General features: G+C 38.3%; 2 protein-coding genes across 6 annotated transcripts in view; one reads left to right on the top strand and one right to left on the bottom strand.

Moving 5' to 3' along the window:
* Window positions 1-1,026: 1,026 nt before the first annotated feature.
* LOC113118648 (matrix metalloproteinase-23) lies at window positions 1,027-8,810 on the top strand. Its single transcript, XM_026287982.1, has 8 exons — window positions 1,027-1,484; window positions 2,969-3,111; window positions 3,302-3,441; window positions 3,547-3,714; window positions 4,661-4,825; window positions 5,124-5,234; window positions 5,382-5,508; window positions 5,979-8,810. The coding sequence occupies exons 1-8, from the start codon at window positions 1,407-1,409 to the stop codon at window positions 6,172-6,174; spliced, it is 1,128 nt and encodes a 375-aa protein (XP_026143767.1). The 5' UTR covers window positions 1,027-1,406; the 3' UTR covers window positions 6,175-8,810.
* Window positions 8,811-11,210: 2,400 nt separating this feature from the next.
* LOC113118646 (spectrin beta chain, non-erythrocytic 4-like) overlaps window positions 11,211-18,196 on the bottom strand; it is a 73,255-nt gene continuing 66,269 nt past the window's right edge. For 2 of the 5 annotated variants that reach the window (XM_026287976.1, XM_026287978.1), the window contains 4 exons: window positions 17,867-18,126; window positions 16,514-16,684; window positions 16,387-16,429; window positions 11,211-14,368 (listed from right to left, as the gene is read on the bottom strand). In XM_026287976.1, coding sequence (XP_026143761.1) covers window positions 14,135-14,368; window positions 16,387-16,429; window positions 16,514-16,684; window positions 17,867-18,126 — 708 coding nt within the window. In that variant the 3' untranslated portion in view covers window positions 11,211-14,134. The remainder of the gene's footprint in view (window positions 14,369-16,386; window positions 16,430-16,513; window positions 16,685-17,866; window positions 18,127-18,196) is intronic. The other 3 variants (XM_026287980.1, XM_026287977.1, XM_026287979.1) reach the window with 2 other exon arrangements.

The following is an 18,196-nucleotide window of genomic DNA, read 5'->3' as shown; positions in this document are numbered from 1 at the left end:
AATGAATGACTTGCCCTTCAATGGCATTGTGCTTCTGTATATGTGTAAGCAGTTGTAATTTGATTAGCCATCTGTGACTGAATGGGTGCCCAGTCTTTGTTTGGAGAACAAGACTAACTTTTTATTAATGCATCATCTTTTAGATGTCGACAAAGAAATGCATTATGAATGTGGAGCCTGTACACTGACCTTGAAGGTCAAAGAAAGATATCCATCATAAGTGACTGACTTCCTCTCAGAGACGCTGACTTCTCTCCATACTTATGTGAGAGTAAAGTAAAGCGCTGTGAAAAGCCCTGGCTGTTCCTGAACCCTGCGAAGGTCAACCAAACTAATGAGGTTAGGGCTAGAGACTGAGGGCCGTTTGGCCACGAATGCCATGAGTTATGCCAAAATCTGCAATTCCTCACAATGGATTTTTAATGAGCGCAGCTTATGCATGCTTAATGTGTGGCCCTTTCAAAATGCTCTCTTGCATGTTGACTTGCGATGTGAGTGTGATATCACTGAAACTGCAGAAACAATGACTCTACATTTTGGAGTTGAAAGTGAGGCAAGCTTTTAAACTTTCAGTGTAGAGCGGACCCAAGGTATTATTAATATTTATTTAATTTTTTTGCAGGAACCTGTTGTGTTGTACTGGAGGTGTTGTTTAGCCTGCGGTGAAATCCAGTTATACATTCATATATCTGTTGGGAAAAATGAAGAGGAATTTGCAGTAATTTTTTATTTATTTTTTTTTGCCTAAAATACATTATTTTCCCTACAGCTGAATTTCGCCTAACAAAAAGCCTGCTAAAATTTTATTTCATATATATGATTTTTATTTTAGATTTCGCTTTGTGTTTCCGCCGACACGCCACGCCCCCCCAAAAAACGCCACGAAGCGCTGACATTGTGACGTCACTCAGGTAACGTGACCACCTGGGCTACTGTGAACATCGCTGTTCCAGAATTTGGCAACTTGAAAATGTATAAATTACCCTACCCTACCTTTATTTCAGGTCAATGTGAGGAAGAAAAGGTGTTTTTATGTTCAAATTTTCTTTCATGTTTTTGCATGCGTCGTGAAAACACAAGATAGGCTGCATTTTCCATTATCACGCTGCTCTGAGATGTTAAAGGGAGGAGATGAGGAGGAGGAGGACATTAGACTGGAGCAGGGCGGCGCTTTGTGCTCCTGCGGGATCCTTCCTGCACCCTAGAAAGAGCGAAAGTTCAGAGCAGAAGCAGAAGAGCACTAAACAAACCCGACTGCGAGTGTTAAACACATTCAGCTGTCTGTCCTGCAGCGCGCGCCTGGATGCGGCTAGTTGCGTGGAAATACTTTCTTACTCAAGAACATATGGATGAAGCTCAAAGTGGAAAGGAATTGCCTTGAGGAAAGTTGTGTGATTTAATTAAAGATGCTCTGGGTTTGTTCCTGCGCGCTGCTGCTGCTGCTGGAGAATGCCGTGACCGCGCCTGCGTGGAGAAAAGCCACGGTAAGCATCTCAACTTCACACTGTTCTCGTGAAACCACTGGAATGACATGCACAGGCTTTTAGGACTGTTTAGCACTGGCATCTGGCGTGTGTCATTTAAACTGTTTCAAACTAATTATTATTTTCATACATGCATTTTTAAGAATGTGTTTACTTTTACACTGCTAAAAGGAGGTATCTTGAAGCAAATATTTGCGTTGAAAAATAAAATAAAATTGGTGTAAGATTTAAACACACACAAAAAAAGTACATTTCATAATAATTAAATAGTACATGATGCGTTGTAGTCTATTAAACAATACATTTTGAAAGGCTTAATAGTATTATCTTGTACAAACCAGAAAAAACACGTTACTTGCTCATTTGTCAGACTGAGACATTCATTGGCGGTTCACTTGCTTTTTTTTCTGGAAAGAGTTGTAAAATCTTTGCAAAGATCAAAAGGAGGAGGAAGAGAGAGTGGGAGAGTTGTTGAAGGTCACGGGGCGCGTTCACGTGTGTGTGTGATCTCCAGAGCTTCAGTTTCACGAGTGACTGACAGCAGATACTCAACCACAACTCATATACATGTGACCCTGGACCACTAAACCACTCATATCATAAGAGTTTAAAAAAAAAAAAATAGATATTTACAGGTACATCGTCTGAAAGCTGAATAAATAGGTTTTCCATTGATGTATGGTTTGTAAGGATAGAACGATATTCGTCAGAGATACAATTATTTGAAAATCTGGAATCTGAGGGTGCAAAAATCACCTTGGAAGTTTTCCAAATGAAGTACTTAGCAATGTATATTACTGATCCAAAATTAAGTTTTGAAATGGTAGAAAATATCCTAATGTTTATTTTGGCATAAAGATATATTGCTACAATTGTCTGACTTTAGACTAGTTTTGTGGTTCGGGGTCATATATGTTTGCTTTTTTGTGTTGTAGCCTAATGCAAATAAAAATAGATTCCTTTTTAAAAAGAGTACTTAGTACGAAAAAGTTTACTTCAGAAGGATTAAAGTGTTAACTTAATGTAACGTTCTCGATGCTTCATTGCATGTGAATTGCAATTAAATGAGAGTAACTATTAATAGTTTATATTTAGGCTATGTTAAGAGCAATTAGTAGGAATACAGACATCTTATGTCATTTCATAATTACATCATAATGTTTCAGAATCCTAAAACTTGTTGATTTCCACTGTACGCATGTCTAATATCTTGACATAGGTATGTCAGAGTTATTCTGGACCTTCACAGATATCATGGTTGCTCAGCACATGCTTCCTGGATTGGTTTACACTGTGTAATCAAGTTCTTTGCAATCATTTGAGCATGTTAGGTCTCCTGAACTGATCATATTAACAGTACTTTAGTGGATCAGAATCATCATTTGTGTTATACTTTGGACTTAGTGTTTTGCTAGATGATGATATCGCTCAACATCATAATATCTGCCACTCTTTCAGCACACCTTCTCCTGTCTTCCTCTTAGGTGGCTAGTATAGTAGTGAATAAAGCGTGTGTGCAGACAGCAGCAGCTGTAGAAGAGAGATCTCATCCAGGTCAGGTCCGATCCAAGCGCTATGCCATCAACCCACTGGGATACAAGTGGGAGCATTTCAACATCACCTACAAGTGAGAGAGACACAGGATATATACATACATGCCCGGACAGGTGCATGAGATAATCTGGGGTTCAGATGATGAGGGATATTCTGTTGGGCTTTTGTAAAATGGCATTCTGATTGTTAGCAGACACAGAGACTCTTTGAAAGCGTGTCATTCATTTTTGGCTGGAAGTAATTTACTTATTTCCCTCTTCAAGGATCACAAAGTTCCCCAACACACTGAATAAAGATGACACCCGCAAAGCTATCAGCATCGCCTTCACGAAATGGAGCGATGTTTCTCCTCTGACTTTCACTGAGATCACCAACCCCAACAAAAGTGCTGACATCACTATAGGTAAATAAATGTGCGGGAAAAGAGCCAAAACATCAGGCATGTGCACTTTGGCAGGCTGACAGAGTACTCTGTGCAGTTTATTAACACTTCCTTTCTCTGAGTCAGGCTTCTACACGTACAATCACACAGATTGTTGGTGGTCTCCTCTGCACCCGTGTTTTGACGGGCTGAACGGTGAGCTGGCCCACGCCTTCCTTCCCCCACGAGGAGAGATTCACTTTGACAACCATGAATTCTGGATTCTGGGCAAATCCCGCTTCAGCTGGAAACAAGGTACTGATTTAATGCATTTTTATTCAAATGGAGGGGGTGTGTGTGCTTGTCAGAATACAAATATATAACTTATCTGCTCATTGATCCCAATGTTGATTTTTTTTTTTTTTTTTTTTTTTTTACATTTTTTGCTCAATAAACATCTAATTTGGTGCTTTTTATTAATAGTCAGAAAGGTAGTTGTTCAGTTTATATACAAGGTTGGATTATGGGATCTCAAGTATGGTCATGCAGAATAATGCTTTATAAGCACTAATAAACAGTACTAATAAACAGCCAACATGCTGGTAATATTCATAGTTTTTAGTGAAAATCGGTCTTTAAAATAAAGTGTTAATGAAATTAAGTATCATTATCTTTTTTTTAATTATACAAGTACAAATAATCAAAAATGAACCTATATTATATTAAAAGAAAAGAAAAGAAAAAGCATGCACATCCAAACCCTGAACTGGGCTCAGGTGCAGGAGAACAAAACAACAATAAATGGAAAAAGAAATTAGACTGCACACTGAAATTATACCTCCAGGGTTTATTAACATTGTTCCTTATGAAGACCTGGCTAGTCAAACCATTGTGCCTTTTTGTAAATCATGACTTCAGTATTTTTCCATTAGAAAACCATTAGACACTGGTTCATGGGTTCACCAGAGCGATATCATTTATTGGCAGACCACTGGATTTTCACACATTTTGGAAGTATTTGAAACACTATGATATAATGAAATCATGTGACTTGGGGAGTGTGATAAAAGTTCTGAACCACTGATTTGAAACAAAACATTCATGAATGTTCAAGAAGCAGTTTTCTAAAGAGTTCATTACTAGTTCACTTGGAATTTCAAATGTTTAAACTCACATAGAAGGAACATACTGTAAGGAGATATCTTCTGAAATATCCTCCATCTATTGTTCTTTGATTGGATGGTGTGTTGTCTCGGGACAGGTGTGTGGCTGAATGACCTGGTCCAGGTCGCTGCTCATGAAATCGGTCACGCTTTAGGCCTCTGGCATTCACGGGACCCGAATGCATTGATGCACCCTAATGCAACGTACACGGGTCAGAGGAACATCGCTCAAGATGATATCTGGGGCATCCAGCGCCTTTACGGTAAGCATATTCTGAAAAGTCACATATTGTGACACATAAACTGTAGGGCAGGAGTTCTAGGAGTCAACTGATAATTGGATGTTGTGGGCATGGCATTTAAAAGTGGAGGCGGAGTTCTGTCCTTTTCACCCGAAGATCCAGTTATTACATTTTTATTAAACATTATGAGGTCAAAAATGAAACATGCACGGATGAATTGTTAACAGTAGGTTGAATTTTTATAGTTTGAACTTTAAAAAATAAGTGATTTTGAAACTCTCCAAAGTTTCTATAATCTGCATGTGTGTGTTTGCTTCAGGATGCATGGACAAGAAGCGAGTGTGTGATCCTTGGGCGCGCTTGGGTTTCTGTGAGAGGAGGCGGAGCTTCATGAAGAAGAACTGCCCGCTGCGCTGTGACCTGTGCTACGGTGAGACAATGAAAACGTCCTTCACTTCCACACAGTATTCTTCATTGCGCATGTGGATGGACGTCGTCCGTTAGCTGAAGCAGTAGTGATATTATAGACTCACACACTTGTACAGCTGACTCTTTAACATGCTTGTTTGCTCCTCAGAGCCTCTGGACGCTGTGTCTACACCGACTCCTCCTCCTGAAAATGTGAAGATCAAAACTGTGCCTCGTGGAAAAGTTGTGGGCTTCCGCTGTGGGACAAAAAACACCAGAGTGCCTCCAAAAGTCAGGTAGAGCATCCTGTTGTAAAATCTTTAATGATTTTTATGAAGCAAACATGAGAATAATATTTCTAAAACAACTAATAATATTTCAAGAGGAACACTGAAGTAACTTAGATTTACTTGTTTATCCAGATAAATGCTCAAATGTGAGTATCAAATATGATCATCAGGCTTTTGAGGAAAGTTTATTTGTTGATATCTCAATCATTTTTGTGTTGCATCACATAATATGTTTTGCCCACAATAAAACGACAGAGTTTTGATCATAAAACGGAGCATTTAAAGAAGTATTGAACACTTAACTGTTTTTCTCAGTGAATGTGTTTCTAAAGGTGCTGTTGACTTGAAATTTCAAAAGGCATCGTTCAAATGCAGTCCTGGTTTTATGTTGATGCATTTATCTTTGTAGTGTAACAATTACGAAATGCATCATTTTACGGGCTTCATAGAAAGTGCTCGGTTTCATCTTTCATCAGCTGGTATAAAGACGGGGAGCAGTTGCTGACATCCATTCCTGGCTATATTGTAATTAAGGATCGAGACCTGCGGCTCGTGGCCAATGAATTCAATGAAGGCACGTACACCTGCCGCATCCATCGGCGCGGTAATGTCGTCTCTGCCAACTCATGGGCCATCCGGCTGAAGCCAGAGCAGTCGTTCAACAACAGCTGAAGGAGCGATGCTGATGTACTGATCTCACGCTCTACCTCCAGGGCTCTCCTCCGCTGCGGCACACACAGCTCAGAGTCATAATGACCGAGTCAGGGTTTCCAACCTTCATAACGCTGAGATCCAAGACAATCTTTGGAAGGACCACCTGTTTTCTTATGTACTTCGGCTGCAGTGATGAAAAAGGTGCTTTTTTTATTATAAGGTAAACATCACTTCTGAGGTATGATATTTGATTTCGAAGATGCTTAAAAAATCTCTGAAGGTTAAAAACTAATTGCAAAAAAATCTAAATCTTCACAATGCATGTGAAGTCCCCAGTTTTTCAGGAGCCTTGCTTTGGGTGTTTGTAAGGGCTGTTCACACCATGGGACTAGAACAACAATAACTGTTAGTTAATAACTGTAAGACCACACCACAATTATGAAAATAACAACTGAAGTGAAAAAGTTTGTTTGTTTAGCACTTTGAAAAAAAAAAAGTTTTAAAGCAGCTTTACAGAAAAAAAAATTGTGATGTTACTGTTTATGGCGTCTTATATTCAGGCCTAATAGTTGCATTTAGCAGATCACAGCTGGGCAATTTTATACATAGAAAAAGAAGAATATCAAGCACTTTAGATTTGTTACATAGTACGTATGTGGATGAAGATGGATATTACCATTTATAACTTTATAAACAACTTTTATAAACCCCTGTGGCTGTGGACACTCATATGATAATGGCTCGTGGTGTGAATGGGCCTTTAGCATGTTAACTGTAAAATTATTTTAGTTTAAATTAAGTTGGTTTTGGTGGCCCTTGTTCAAGTTTACTGAAGTAAAGTAAAGTGCCCAATTTGAAAAGCACTTCAAGGCAGGTGTGACTCTCAGATATGAGAATAAGAGCTTATAAAAAATTAATTCAAGAAAAATTAATTCAAGAAAGAACTAGTAATAGAAATGTGAAAGCAGAAATGTAGCTTGAAATATGAAACATCTGCATCTGATGTTGAGGCCATTTAACTATTCAAAAGTGGTAGGTAAATGTTAGTTGTTTTTTTAAATTCAACTTTTTCTAAAATCATATGTTATTGGGCATTAAAGGTGCTGTATTATATTGTGTTTTTTGATCCTCAAGCCACAAGACAATACAGGAAAATGCGTTTTTCTTTCTAGATGATTTAGTGATTCTCTGGCATTATCCACACAGTCCTTTGATTCCCAAAGATCATCTAAAACAAATCAAATCTTAATGTTTCTGATCACAAGAATGACAAGTTTGTCTTTTGGTCTGCTGGCAAACACATTAAATCCTACGGTCCTATGTACACATGTAAACAAACAGGTCCTGGTACTCTTTCGGGTTAACTCTGTCTCTCAGTGGGCTTGGGTAATGTAAACATTCAGCAAGCAAAGCTTTTCCAAAAAGACTGGGACCCGTGCCACGACTAGCACAGGGTTTAACTGGAGATGCCAGACGCCGTCACTGCCAGGCCCTGAAATTATTACTGAGAGAGTTCATATGAGGAAAAACACCTGATGAACTTTAGCAGAAACATAAAAAGGTCAGAAAGACATGAATATTCAAAAAGTATAGACTTTTAATATGGTAACCAGCGTAAAATGAGAAGAAACATTCCAGAACTATACAAAGACGAGCGATCCTGAAGTTTTCTGTCCTGGGATCCCTCCCCCATCCTGGAATTAGTCTCAAATTTGGCCCCTGTTCAAGTATGAAAAGATCTGGACAATGAAGGCAGGTGAGGGTGAGTTTTATGCACAACCGAAAACGAGATTACATGCAAGCAGACGCATGAAAAAAAATAAAGAGGCGCTAAAAAATGCATAATTATGCAAGTTCCACTCCGAATGCGATCCAAGGAATAGGCCAACAATATGAGCCTTTTGGTTTAGTGGTGTGTGGCAAATCTCCCTAAAGCGAGAGGGAGACGTGGGGTCAGAACCTTTAGAAAGTACGGGTGGAATAATTTGGTCACTATTGTGCATTTCAATACATTTTTTGTATTCAAATAAATCTTGAGCTAGTCCATCCTTCATTTATATTCTTGGCTGCTCAAAATGGCTTAAGGAAAGCGTATAAAACACGAAGAGCTGCTTGTGAGTGTGATTTCTAGAACGGATGGGTCCTAGTCGTCCTCATCTTTGCCCGTGTATTGTGAGCCGCTGTGATGATGATGATGAGGAGGAGGAGGAGAAAAGATTGGTGAGGAGGTGAAGAAGGGAAGACAGAAGGGGGACGGCGAGCGCTCCTCGTGGACGGGACTGTGGCTGGGGCTCTGTCTGGGACATCCGTCCTTTTCCCTTTCAACATGTGCTTACATCTTTTTTTTTTTTTTATTACATAAAAATGAATATCCTATTCACTGAAAATCTTTTCCTCCTCCATAGTAGTGCTTGAATTTTATTCCATACAATACCAGTCAAATGTTACTAATAATTAATTATAAAAGTAGTCTCTTATGCTCATCAAAGACACATTAATTTGTACTGTGAAATATTATTATAAAAGATCTGTTTCCTAACTTTTCCCTGATTCCTTTGATGAAAGCATCACTCCTTCAGTCTTCAGTGTCACATGATCCTTCAGAAATCATTCTAATATGCATCTTGCACCAGATTTGACGCCACATTGCCAAACAGTGGCTTATCAATGGATAACAACTCTAATTTCGTCTGTCCTTTGACTTCAGAAGGTTTAAGGCTTATTACAGCGCATGGAGCATTTTAATGGTGCTTTTTGTCCTTTTTGAAACAATACAGTATCATCTAACACTTTTATTACTAAAACTATAAAAAAGGAAAATCCTGTCAACATTTACTAACCCTCATACCGTTTCTAACCTGTATAATTTTTTTTTTATGTTGAACACAAAAGAAAATATCAAGGGGACCATCAAATGTTTGGTTACCCATATTCTTCAAAATATTTTCTTCTGCGTAAAACTGTTGAGGGTGAGTAAATGTCAGAATTTTTATTTTTGGGTGAACTGTCCCTTTAAGAGGTGGAAGACACATTCAATCACACTTTATTTATTTTTTTGGCTGCTATTTAACTGTGTTTGCAAGTTGCTAAAACCTTCCTGTCTTCTTTGCTGTGTTTGTAAACATCATCACTTCCTGCTGAGATGTATGGGACGGAAGTCTATCTGGGGACAAAATGTCATCATGTGAACGCTGAAGACTTTCTCTGTTTCACCGAGTGAGACAGTTCTGTGTTGATAATGAACCAGATTGAAAATCTATGATGACGCTTGGTGTTGCTAGCGCCATACTCTACTGTTTGAGCACTTTAACATTTACTGATACATCATAAAAGTTATACACATAAATTGTATCTGTTAATTATATTTAATGGAGCTGAGCAAACATGAAATAACAATGAATGAACAATTGTTATATGTATGTATGTGACCACTAGACCAGCCATAAGGATAATTCTTTAAAAATTTATATTTATGCTGAATAAATAAGCTTTCCATTGATGTATGTCAGGAGGACAATATTTGGCTGAGATACAACTATTTGTAAATCTGTAATCTGAAGGTGCAAAAAAATCTAAATACTGAGAAAATCACCTTTAAATTTTTCCAAATGAATTCTTACCAGTGCATATTACTAATCAAAAGTTAACATACTATCCTAATGTTTTTTTGGGGGCATAGATGAAAAATCTCATTTTGACCCATACAATGTATTGTTGGCTATTGCTACAAATATACCCCAGAGACTTAAGACTGCTTTTGTGCTCCAGGGTCATATATATATATATATATATATGTGTGTGTGTGTGTGTGTGTGTGTGTGTGTGTGTGTTTATGTCAATTTAAAGTATTTCAAGTAATGAAATGTGTAATGAATTGTGATTTAAAGTAAGGTGCTAACCTTGATTCAGAAGCAGCTTTCCTCCATATCAGAAGCTGAAGACTGCGCTTGGCTTTTGAGCGCCAGAATAATCCACTTTTGCTTTTAAAACTTTATAATACTGATACTCCATATGCTGTTGATATACATCATCATCATCATCATCATCATCACTGCTCAGCAACGACACGCTCATATGCCACACTTCCACTTTCAAATCCTCCCATCTAGCGGTCACTTATCGCAACGACCCCTAATAAAACCACAAGAGTGCACTTATGCAGTCACACTTTTTATAATATAATATAATATAATTAATATAATATAATAATGCGCCACTACATAATAGGACAAGCGCAAACGGTGAGAGATTTTTCTCCAAGATGGCGATAAGTGCCGTCTTTTTGCGTATTATGAGGGAGTCATTTGGAATTCTGTCGATTTTACTTAGAAGTGAGAATAAAGCCGATAAATTCGACCTCTGGATAGAATAGACTTTAGAAATAAGAGACAGAAACTCGATCATTTACTCAAACGATTCGTTCAGATCATCGGTTCATTCAGGAACACAGTCCGCCGCTACCATAGTGATGATTTGGAGAAATAACGGTTGATTCTTGTAGTTACAAAAATAAACAATGCAGTTGGAAATATAGTATAAAGGTAAGAATTTTAAATTATTTTTTGTGTTTGTGTGTTAAAATTACTGCTAAGGTAAACTATAGGTTAAAATGTATTTAATTTTTTAGTATAAAAATTATTTACCTTTATTGTAGTGCTATCCAACGATTAATCGCATCCAAAATAAAAGTTTTTGTTTTCATATTAAGTGTTGTGTTTATTTATTATGTATATATAAATACACACACATACAGTATACATTTTGAAAATATTTTCAGGTTGCATACATGTATACATTTATATTATTATATTTTATATTATAAATATATTTAATATACAAACATACATTTTTTCTTAAATATATACATGCATGTGTTTGTTTGTATATAAATATACACAATGCACATATTATGCAAGCGATTAATCGTTTGACAGCACTACTTTATTGTGTTATCATGATGTACAGTACTCCGAGTTTAAAGTTTGATAGTCTTTGAAATGTCAATATTTATAGTTCAAGAAAAATCACACAAACGAGGCTGCACACATAAGCCATATCAGTCAATGTTGTTAGAGAGTGTATTAGCCATGTTCCTTTATCAAAGCAAATATGTGAAAAAACAAATTATAGATAATTTACACAGTATCCTACACTTGTAGTAAGGCCTTTACAAGGACATGAAGGTGCCAATTACAGACAAATGAAAAAGGAGACATTTGACATATCACAAGCTGTATTTATCAAGTAATTAACTGTACAGAGTCAGTCAGGATCTGAATATTACAGCATTCATTCATTCAGCGATTCCATGTGTATGTGTGTCACCCTTGAACAGTGGCTGTGAGTGAGAATGAGAGAGGTTTCATCATGCACAGCAGTACCATTACAAGGACAATGTTATTCATGCAACCTGAATTGCCCAGTTTCCTTTCGATTTCTTTTCTATGAGCTTTGGAGAAATAACCCCACGGATATTCAAATCTGATATTAAAACCCATAAAATGTTCTTATTTCACAGCAGAAAAAAAGAGCATTTTGGTTTGTACAGAAGCAATTACAATTTGTACAGATCATCGAGCTGCTGAGCTAAAACCAGTGGTGCTTAAAAGGGTCTGACACTATAGGCATGACATGAGGAGTGGGTTTCAGCCGTACCCAAACATTTAAAGAAGATAAAAATATTACTATGAGGGTTCATGTGCCATAAAACCCACTTAACGTGTGATACTGTATATATAAAAGTAATTAAACAACTTTTAAGAACATAGACATCACAAGAAACTCGAAAAACATTAGAGTAATAGCTGAAGTTGACACGGCAATTAAACCATAAAACAATATGCGTTTACTGTTGGGGTTGTGCTTTCTGTTGATTCAATGGATCAGATCCATCTTGGATTTAATAACATTTTATAAATGTTTCCATTAGCCATTTTTCCAATAGCCATTTTATAAATGTTTCCAATAGCCGATGACATGCGTGATTACTTCAAAGATGCTGCTGAATGAACATATTGTTTTATAATACTCCCAGACCCTCAAGCACCAATCCTCCTCCGCTCACGATAGCACTGTGCAATGGGGCAGTATTTTAGTGCAAAGGAAAAGTTGCATAAGTTTTCTACTTGCAAGTGTATACATTATTTCCATTCGCCACCACATTGAACACTTTTACTGCAAACCCTCTGTCTGTATAAGTTATTCTATTGCATAAAAATAGGATTTGTTTTGTACCAAAAAGTAGACGAGGGCAACAAAGGAAGAGAAATTCAGACCCAGACACAGAAAGCTCTTTTGATATATATACAATGCTTTAAGATTGTATAGAGAAATGGGAGCTGACAATTGTATATTTAAAAGCAGGGATACTACAAAAGCATTTGCATGATGCTCTGTTCAGATAAAGGAACAAACGTGAGCTTGCAAAGAGAAAACAACTAACTTGTTAATCGAAAAAAAAAAATGGTACATGAACATCATCTCCTTCCTCTCAATGTTTGGTTTACATTTCTCTTTACAGAAGGAGGACCATTGCTTCTAACGTTATTTAGTTTTTTTTCTTCTTTTAGACAATGTGTTAAAGCATACAGCTGAGGACAATGAGGCACAAATATACTACTTGAAACCATTAAGTTTCCGTTTAACACATATACTTCGACATTTAATTTCAACCCTGTATGTTGCATGAAAAATCGCTCATTTGTGTGCATGTATAAAGAACCAAAACTGATATGTGTCAACATTTGCAGAGCTGTCTAAAGCATGTACCGATTTTCTTGCAATATACCTTTGCATTTTTGCTAGCTATGGGCTTTCTATATCTGCGGAACTACAAAATTCAAAGACATATTTATCCCAGTTTCTACCAATCAGGAGAGACAATCACAAAACATCTACATGGCATTCAGCTGCCATCCTACAAACACCACCAGTTAAATCCAACGCCTGCATCCATTCAACCCTCAGAGCAATGCTTGGAAATAATGCTGGGAGAAAGTGACAAGAGGAAAAAAACTTTCAAGATTTACAAAACAATCAGTTCTGTGCTTGGAAGACTTTTGAGTATAAATAAAATAATGTAAACGCAATCTCGCATTCAGAATGGCTTGATGACGAGTACAATGTGTACATGCATAGACACATACACACATAAACTGATTTGGTAATCTGTCATTTAAAGAGCAAATTAACTCACACTCGACATTTAATGCATAATATGAGATTAATGGTTGAGATTTGGGAAATCTCATTTACGACACCAACAAACCCTAGGAATCAAATTTGAGAACACACACTCCCAGCAGGTGAGCTGCTTCCCTTTATTTGAAACAGACCATTTATTTCTTCACTTGAAAGTTAAACCTTGTAGGGCATGCTCTGATATATCATACGGCGTTCAAACATGTGGTCTACAAAGTGGCAAGGCGAGAATCAAAATCGTGTGGAAGAGCCAACGAATACAAATCAACATGTTAACAGTATAAAAGAGCAAAACAACTTACAAAATAAACAGACAAAACATGCTCTTCAGAAAAAAGACCCAACCTTGAGAAAGATTTTGGCATATTTCCATTCTCTTCAGCGCAAGATTGTATAGAACTGATGTTGAGAAGTAGAATATACAAAGAGAGAGATGGGTACACATACATAGGGGTAATCTTTTTCATAGACGGATTAGAAAATAATCTTCATGAGCTACTTCACTACTTATAACATCTTTCTCGCTTGTCCTCTATTTGCCTATGCTATCAGCTCTTTGGCCCATATGGAGCTCCTGAATGGTCATGGTCCTCGGCAGACACTAGAGGGCGCTCACTGGCACATGAGCTCTGTGCTCCTCCGTGTTGCCTGATTCCACACTCAATTGGATAGCAAGACAAAAAGGGAGTTCACAGTGACGCCTTCGTTTCCTGATCCTGTCAGAGCACTTTCCTGGATTTTAGAAGTCCTGGCTCCTGTCTCACTACAATCGTGTGCCTCATTTCTTCTTGCCCGTCTTTTTCTCAGGCTTTTCCCCCTTGTCTGAGCGCACAGATCCCCCGTCGGCTCGGTCTGACTTTTCACCTCTTTCCGAGCCGCCTGCCCTGCTGCCATCCCTGCGTGTTCCCTCGTCAGTAGATGAGGTAGTTGGATTGGTCTGCCCCCGTTTGGGAATCTCTTCATGTTCACTTATACTAGCGTTTATACTCGTGACCCAGCTTTTCAGTTCATCCTACAGACCAAAGAGAGATTGAAGATGTAAAAAAGTTGACCTGAATCACTGTAATGAGCTATAGCCAGGACGGCACAGAATCAGCAAGAGAAACCCCCATAGAAAACTGTAGAGATTTCTACAGAATAGAATCTACATTCCCCAATCCTTGTGTTTTACTTACTTATGAAATATTTCAAATTATTTGATTAATACTTTCTGCCAATGTCTTTTTTCTGTCAAGAAGTGTGTACTGCTAGCTGATGGACTGGCTTAGTCAGGCTAGTTTGAGCTGGTAAACCAACTTAAAGAGTTAGTTCACCCCAAAATAAAAATTAGACCATGTTTTACTCACCCTCAAAGCATCCTAGGTGTTTATGAGTTTCTTCTTTCAGACAAATCCAATTGGAGTTATATATATATAAAAAAAATTATCTGGGGGGTTAATAAAGGCCTCCAAATCGATGAGTTTTTGTAAAACAAATATCGATATTTAAAATGTTATAAAAATGTATATTTCACTTTCACTGACTGTCATATGTGGAAGCCGTTCTGGGGTTGATGTAGGACGTATGCGTCATGCATGTAAGATATGCTAGTCTCGTGATTTTGTTTACAGGAGCAAAGGAAGCAAAAGAAAACCAGGCACCTCTGGGCTTATATTGAAATCCTTCACATTCTTCTCTACAAGTACTCATTTTGTGCTTCTAATTCGTCAATGGTTTTTGTTTTGCTGTCTCTCCGCTGTGCTTCCACGTTTGTCACGAATCACCACCGCGTCTGCAACACATACTTCCTACGTCATCCCCCGGAATGGCTTGCACGTGTGACAGTCAACAAAAGTGAGAAAAAAAGTGTAACATTTTAAATATGAATATTTTTCTTGCAAAAACGCATCGATACTCTACAGGAGGCCTTCATTCAGCTCCTGAAGCTGGGTAAGGCACGTTTTAATATGGATGGATGTGCTTTATTTGACTACGTTTGGACTGTTGAACAAAAACACCCACCTACTACCATTCTAACACCATTCTAAGGAAAATGATTTTATATAACTCCGGTTTGATTCATCTGAAAGAAGAAAATCATAAACCTGTAAATCAATTCAATTTTACTTCACGTCTCGCAAACTTTAATGCACTTTGAATGGAACATATACGTTCACTTCGAACTGTAATCATGTCGGAATATCCTGTGATGTCCACTTCGCAGGGCACTTATGTTCGAATAAAACAAACGTCTGAAGCAATAAGAGAAATATGCAAAATGTGCAGAGCACTGTGGCGTGAGGACTGGAATTGAGAACCGCTGCTTTACAACAACAATAAGCCAGCTTCTAAAGTATGCTAGGTTAGTCAGATTTTCTGAAAATGCCTGAAGATTTCATATAGGCCTGGTTAAAAATGTATTACGGACTGAATTAAAGGTGCAATAGGAGATATTGGAAAATACAAACTTTAGCCTAATAGCACTGAAAGCGTATGTCCCACCCTCCCTGCAAATCACCGTCCAAAGCCATGCCTCCTGAATGCATGAACACGAACAGACCAGACGATCAGAGATAACATTGCTATAACACATTATGTGTCATTCACCGGTGAGAAAACTTAATAGAACATTTAGTAAAAATACTCCAATACCAGGAAGGAAGATCAGGTTGTTTGCCTGCCTTTCTTGCTCTGTCTGCATAGCATATGTGAACGCGCTGATGACATATCCTGTCTGCGCAAACAGGGTGTGCAGAGGTATGCACATATGTTGACAGGCAGGTAGGAAAGTCAATCAAAATGCTCTGAACGAGTGTTTTGATTGGACGACCATTTCTTGGTCCTACGCCTTCCAAAGAATATATAAATACATTTAGACCACTTAACTTCATGAATGCTACCAGGATGTGAAGACGGTTTCAACCAGTATAACAAAACATGTTTCTGAATACTGTACAATCACCTATTGCACCTTTAAAGTCGGCCCAAAATTTGTGCAGAATTGAAAAAATTTTAAAAACCAACTAGGATAAAAACAAAAAATCAACTCACCTCATCTTTAGCATGGAACAGAAACTCACTTCCATCCTTAGTTCTAAAATTATAAAGCAAAATTAATGTTATGCAAAGAGAACGCCACACAAGTAACCAATCTTTTTGAAAAAGCTAATGAAAGTACTTGAGAGTGAAGACATTCTTCTTCTTTTTGTAACCACTGTTGATATCACAGGCACAACCGCTCAGGTTGATAAGTGGCTCGTTGTTGTAAGGTGTGGAGGTGTTCTTCGCATCCTTATAGAATCCCAGCTCACCTTTATTCAGCACACAGTACAAGTTCACCCAAGATCTGCTGTAGTGTGGGAGAGAAAGTAGAAGATTGGACCATCACCACCCAGGTGACACTATGCAGTGTCTAGCTACTCACCTACTGAGTCTGGGATGACCAGCCTTTAAGACTGAGCAAGACCAAACTGCTGCAAAAATCATTAGACTTTTAGAAAGAGATGGACAGACCATGGCTTACCTTTGAAGAGAGGGAGAAGAACAGTCAGCCGCAAAGAGAGCATTAGAAAGAAGAGAGATTTTGGTTAAAAAAGTGAAAGTGAAAATGTGACGTGACATTCAGCCAAGTATGGTGACCCATACTCAGAATTTGTGCTCTGCATTTAACCCATCCAAAGTGCACACACACAGAGCAGTGAACACACACCCAGAGCAGTGGGCAGGCATTTATGCTGCGGTGCCTTGGGAGCAGTTTCTGGGTTCGATGCCTTGCTCAAGGGCACCTAAGTCATGGTATTGCCGGCCGAGATTCGAACCCACAACCCTAGGGTTAGAAATCATACTAGGCCACGACTTACCCACAATGAGATATGATGCAATGTAAACGCAAATGCTATTATGAAAATGGCTTTAGTGGACAGACAGATAATGTAAATGCAAATCATGCTACAAAAGAACAGACAACCATTCTTTTGAATTCTCTAAACTGCTCAGTGCAATGAACTAATTGTTTTGTGACTTGAGCTCCAAAGGGGGTGTTTGCCGCCTTATACAAAATGGCTGTATAAAGCTGTGAAGGGTTAAGGCTTCATACCTTGCTAGCCATGGCTTCAGAGACCCAACATCTGTCGGTCTTCTGACACAGTATCACCCACCATCCAGGCTGATTTTAGTATTACCATGCAAGTGGCAAGCAGTGCTAACAGCTAGCTATTTTCTGCCATAGCTGGATATGAAACTTGTACTCAGAAATGCCAGCCAAACAGCTGCTCCTCAGATTTAACTTCAGGAAACATTTTTGGCTTGTAAAGCTTTCAAGCATATCACAGTTTATCTTGAAACTTGGTGAAAGAAAATAAGAGCTGCCTTGTAATAACAAATGTTAGTGCTCTAAGCATCAGTACACATTGCTAATAACAACATTAGCATGGCTTTGAATAACCAATCATACTGATTGGCATATTTGGTTTAGCCATTTCCATGCTAATTCCATGCCATGTGCCCATAATTTTAGACCACAAAGCCCCACCTGTTTGAACTCTTCTTTTGGACTTCAATGTCTATTTTGCGGAAGAGGAACCCTTCATGCTGGGCCATGTGGGTAGCTGGCTGGGGAACTGGTTGGCTGCCCTGGGCTGGTGCAGACCTTGAGCGCCGTGTTTCACCAGTTGTTGGATCCTTGGGTCGTGGTCTTCTTCTCGGTTTGGGTCTGTCGCGAGCACGTGGTCGGTCCAGTCTAGAAGACTTCTCAGGAAAACCATTGGGTACACGTGGAATCTCACCTCGTGCCTGAGTTAGAAATAAACAGTAATGTACATGTGATAAAATGTAGTTTAAAACAAGATACACAAATATTAGA

Source organism: Carassius auratus, chromosome 18 (genome assembly GCF_003368295.1).
Source record: "Carassius auratus strain Wakin chromosome 18, ASM336829v1, whole genome shotgun sequence".
Lineage (NCBI taxonomy): Eukaryota > Metazoa > Chordata > Actinopteri > Cypriniformes > Cyprinidae > Carassius > Carassius auratus.
This window is presented reverse-complemented; position numbering and strand designations above follow the sequence as displayed.

Bases quoted from the DNA above. Each gene is read 5' to 3' on its own strand.
- LOC113118648 (XM_026287982.1), top strand. From the start codon at position 1,407: ATGCTCTGGGTTTGTTCCTGCGCGCTGCTGCTGCTGCTGGAGAATGCC. The intron at 1,485-2,968 runs GTAAGCATCTCA...TCTTCCTCTTAG, and splicing joins CTGCGTGGAGAAAAGCCACG to GTGGCTAGTATAGTAGTGAA. The intron at 3,715-4,660 runs GTACTGATTTAA...GTCTCGGGACAG, and splicing joins CCGCTTCAGCTGGAAACAAG to GTGTGTGGCTGAATGACCTG.